The 4744-nt window shown below is 39.8% G+C and overlaps 1 protein-coding gene across 1 annotated transcript; it reads right to left on the bottom strand.

Moving 5' to 3' along the window:
* Nucleotides 1–1561: 1561 nt before the first annotated feature.
* On the bottom strand, nucleotides 1562–2135 carry LOC110111923 (ATP-dependent Clp protease proteolytic subunit 2-like; the record flags this gene model as incomplete). Its single annotated transcript, XM_020843995.2, has 1 exon — nucleotides 1562–2135. A coding segment is annotated over one exon (574 nt), but the record flags the coding sequence as incomplete, so codon positions are not given.
* Between the last annotated feature and the right edge of the window lie 2609 nt (nucleotides 2136–4744).

Here is a 4744-nt window from a genome sequence, read left to right as displayed (position 1 = left end):
GCTGTTTGGGCCCCCCGACACGCGCTCCGCGCGTTCTGTCTGGTTCCGCCCGACGTTGGTTCGTCGGGTGTAGAACCGGACCGGTCCAGCTGGGACCGGTCCAGGCGTAACAGACCTCAACAAATTACAACGGTATTTTTATTTAGCATGAGTTATAGTAAAACAAATGAATACAAATTCTGAAATTAACAATCATTTTATTTCATCATTAGTAATAAGTTCTATATTCGAGTTAACAAATCATGTCACATTGTATTCATCTTACCACTAATCATAGATAATTTATTCTTGTCAAGCAAGGTGTCACTTGAAACTATCCTCATTTACTTCTCCATATGACCATGCATGCTAAATGTAAATAAGAAAAAGGACTAAATGCACTTGAACTTTTTCAATTTAAACAATATTTGTCATGGATATGCATGACGCTATACATTCAACAAATTGCAATCATCATTGACGATAAGATATGCATCCGGCATATGATCACAAAAAAGAAAAATATAAGTGAACATCAAAGACATATTTCTTCTTTCAAGCATGGTGTATACATTTCAAGCACCTTCACCTTGTTAATTTGAATAAATGCACGAGATATTATCATATTCAAATCTCCTACAAGAAATCTGGTTTGAAATACTCCCACAAGAAATTCCATTCACGTAGCCAACAATTTGAATGGTGGTAATGAACAATGAATGGTGAAACAAGAGGTGATCTAGCTGGTTTTCTTAGAAGATTGATGGCGCGGTGAAGGTTAGGTTAGGTTGGTAGTGCAGGTTTCTTGAGGATGGAGGAAGGTCCACAACAACTCAAGAGTTGAGTAGCAGGTAAAGATGTCGATGATTATTGGAACAGGGAAATATACAAACTAGTTCTTGGAGGTTGACAACAATAGTTTCCTTGAAGAAGCATATGGATAAGGCTTCAACATGAGACATGTAGGGAGCGTGCCTTTAGATATAAGGAAGGGAGACGGATCTTGAATCAAACGTAAAATGTGCAATGGCATGTTGGGAAATCCTATGGGGTGTTGGATCATTGTTTTCTGTGTAACAAGAGGTGGAGAATCTTCTCAGCAAGAAGACCAATGATAGAATCCTGGATCCTAATTAGAGCACTTCAAGCTGCTCAACCACACCAGAACTTTAAGAAAGAAGATGAGAAAGATAAATGAGAAAGAATAATTCATAAGTTTTTTTTAGTCTCTTCATCCTCTCTAATTGGGAGTACTTACAGAATACATGGGCTAACTCATACTAACAGACCAGCTGCTAACTAACCAGATTCACTACATAAGTAGTAGAACTAAACAGCGCCTTAATAGAACTACGAAAACAAGAACTAAACTAAACAAGACTTGGCTAACCACATCCACTACCATGAATAACACAATGGCGAACAAGAATGCTTCAATAAGCAATCAGACTTTCAAAACTGAAAGCATCTTTCTTGGCCAATTACACTTCAGATTCATGGTAAGCCAATCAAATATATTTAATAGAGCTAAGAAAATTCATTAAAGCAAAGCCAATTTACTACCAAGGATCGTGAATCAAACCTGAGGGATCCTCCTGGAGAATTAATGAACAACCTAATATCTCTACTGGGATCCTGGGCGTCCAGGAGCAACAGCTGGCTGATGATAGCGTCCGCCACAAAATCATCTATGCCACTTCCTAGAAACACAATCCTCTCTCTCAACAGCAAGCCCATCACGTCAGACTCGGCACCCCTCATTGCGGTCGCCGGCGTCTGGGGTGGAGCAGCATACAATGGAGAGGAAGCAGCCCATGAGTTGGATTCATCAGTTTGCAGTTCTGATCCAAACACCGACCCCGTAGCTTCTCCGCCATATGAAACCGAGCTATGATAGAAAGATACTGGCGAAGAAGAGACGTAGGCGGGGACGCTGAACCGAGAGTGTCTAGAGGAGAGATGACGAAAACTTAGGGCTTTAGTAGCAGCCGAAGAAGAGTGCTGCAGAGGAAAGTTTGGCGGAGAGACCGAGGAGAGAGATATCATGGCGGCCAAAGGATTGGAGTGGCAGTAAGGAGAGGATTCAGCGGTATCGGCGCCGGAGATCAGCCGGACAGAAAAATCGATAAGGCGTGAAGCCAAGGGTTCCTCGCCAACTACACGTATTCGGGTTCCAGTTACCGCTTGTGGTCAATCAAAGTGTCTGACCAGAATTTCCTTCCAGACAAAAAAAAAAATCACTTATTTTAAGAAAATAAATTTTTATCATCTAAAAATTATATTGGTTGATTTATAAGTATTAGTGAGGTCACTATTTTAAATGAAATTTTGAGATGAATACAATAAAAAGTAAGATTCACTATGAATGCAGTTTCGGAAAATTATTCTGTGGGCGGAGTCTTAGACGGAAAGTTTTTTTCTGACTGTGAGTGCATCACATTGTATAATATAATTTTCAAAACAGTGTACACATCATAGTCCAAATTATGAAACGAGAAAGTTCTCAAATTCGGACTCTGCACATAATAATTTTCTAGTGTTTGGAGCTGAAGGTGATGATGATATATATCATTGAAGTTGTTGTTGTAAGATATATGAGCTGTAAAATAAATAAATATAGAAAATTCAAATGCACTACATAGGAAGCAAGGGCATTGACGAAAAAATTGTATTTTTTGTTGGGTGTTGGGGAGCAATTGGATAATTATTGTAATTACTACTCTCCTTTTTTTTTTCAATAATTTTTTTGGGTCCTTTTATACTATTTTAATCTTGCAACAATAGCAATCTTCATTTTTATAAATTATAAAAATTCTTAGTTTATATTTTTCTATAGAGTTGGCATTACAGCAGAATCTACGATTAATCTCATTTTACTTTAAATTTTAGGTTATTTGTTGTGGTCTGTGAAGTATTCGTGACGATAGAAAAATACAAACTTTCAAATGTCTGTACGATTTAATACGAAGATTCAGTACACAATCAGAATAAAAATAATGGTATGGTGTTCATGAAGACACCTAACAGAGTTTTAGAATGTGGAAACCCCTAAAAGTGGAGGAATCCATGGGTTGAGCCCTCAGTTTGAACGAATCCACTAGTATTTTCAGTCGATTCAAATGAGGCTCTTTTCTTGGGGGGAAAGGACTTTGCTTAATGTAGCAAATATACATCATATAGAGTTCATTGGCATTGTAAGGAATTAAGAAGAGTAATTTTGTTTGCATATTTTTGTTTTGTTGCGAATAACCCATGAAGTAGGTGGGTGACGATTCGAAAAATCAATAGTCGGTGACGATAGTCGAAAGGACATATTTCAGTGGGCGGATGGGATTCAAAAAATTGTTGTTTAGATGATGCGAGGACGCGAGAACCAATAACGGTGTTCAACAAAGGTCAGAAAGATCGTTATTCAAGGCAACGAAGGTCGGACGACCGTAGTCGGCGAGTGACCGAAGGTAAAAAGATCCATTATCAGCAACAAAGGTCGGAAGAATAGTAGTTGCTTGCAGATGAAGGTCATAAAGACTTTTACAGGGAGGTTGAAAGGGTCGTATGTCAAAGCAAGCAACAGAGTTGAAGGGTGTAAGTCTGACAAAGCAACAGAGGTTGGAAAAGATTATAGTCGGCGACGGAGGTCGAAAAGACTGCAGTTCTGGAGACGGAGGTCGGAAGGAGACTGTTGTCAAGCGATGGTGGTCAGAAGGATTCATTGTTAGCGACGAGGGTCGAAGGACCAAAAGTCAAACAAGCCGACCAAGTGCTAAATCAAAAAAATTCTGCCTCAAGGGGGGGGATCGTCCAGGACGATCTGGATCGTCCTGGGACGAATCTGTGGAATTCTGCTGCCAGAAATTTGCCCCAGTTTTGCTCCAGGTGATTTCCCTGTAACGTATCGTCCAGGCCGATTTGGATATCGTCCAGGCCGATCGGCACGGTAGAGAAATATATCGGCATGAGCAATAGTTCTGGGAATCGTCCAGGACGTCCGGCGACGAGTTGAATTTTTGGACTGAATCGCGCGGGATCGATCTGGCGTCGGGCCTACGCTCCGGGCCGATCTGAAGATTATAAAGCTGATATTGTTTACTCGTACGGAAAAGTACATTTTCAAGGAGTCTAGATGAAAACTGAATATCATTAATAATTCAACACATATTTCAGCCAAGGAGGAGAAAGCTTGGTCAAGTAGAGTATATGGTATGTCCGAAGATTTTGAATTTGTTACGAGGAAACAAAATCATATGCTTTGAACACGCAAGGATATGCGTAAGACTCTATCTTTCGAATCTGAGGGAGAGCAAGTTCAGAATATGATTGCTTTGTACCATAACGAAGTTTCCCAAGTGAAAGTTGTTAGGGGATTTAAGAACCCTTATGAACTACGCCCGAGCTAAACCCAAGAGGGGGTGAATTGGTGTTTTAAAATTCTCAGATAGATTCACGCGACTACTTAATAAAACGGAAACTAACATTCTACCACAAATATAAAGTGCCTGAGAAGGTAAAATGTGGACACACAATTCCGTACACTTTAACTCAAAATTATTGCAGAAAAGCCGTCGAGCAATTTATGACAGATATTTTTCTGTCCCGGTATTGTGGTTTCGGTCAACTGACCAGTGTCCACTCCCGATTTTCGTTACCGTTACATCGTTTTTCGTCCCGTATCTTTTGATCGGTCTTCCCAGTTTTTACCCCGTGTATTAACAGCAGAGTCTAAAATTTCCGATTAAATTTAGTTGATTTGAGACTACGTAGTGTA

Source organism: Dendrobium catenatum, unplaced genomic scaffold (assembly GCF_001605985.2).
Source record: "Dendrobium catenatum unplaced genomic scaffold, ASM160598v2 original_scaffold_160710, whole genome shotgun sequence".
In the NCBI taxonomy this organism is placed as follows: domain Eukaryota; kingdom Viridiplantae; phylum Streptophyta; class Magnoliopsida; order Asparagales; family Orchidaceae; genus Dendrobium; species Dendrobium catenatum.
The sequence above is the reverse complement of the archived record's forward strand: the minus strand, read 5'-3'. Positions and strand labels throughout refer to the sequence as shown.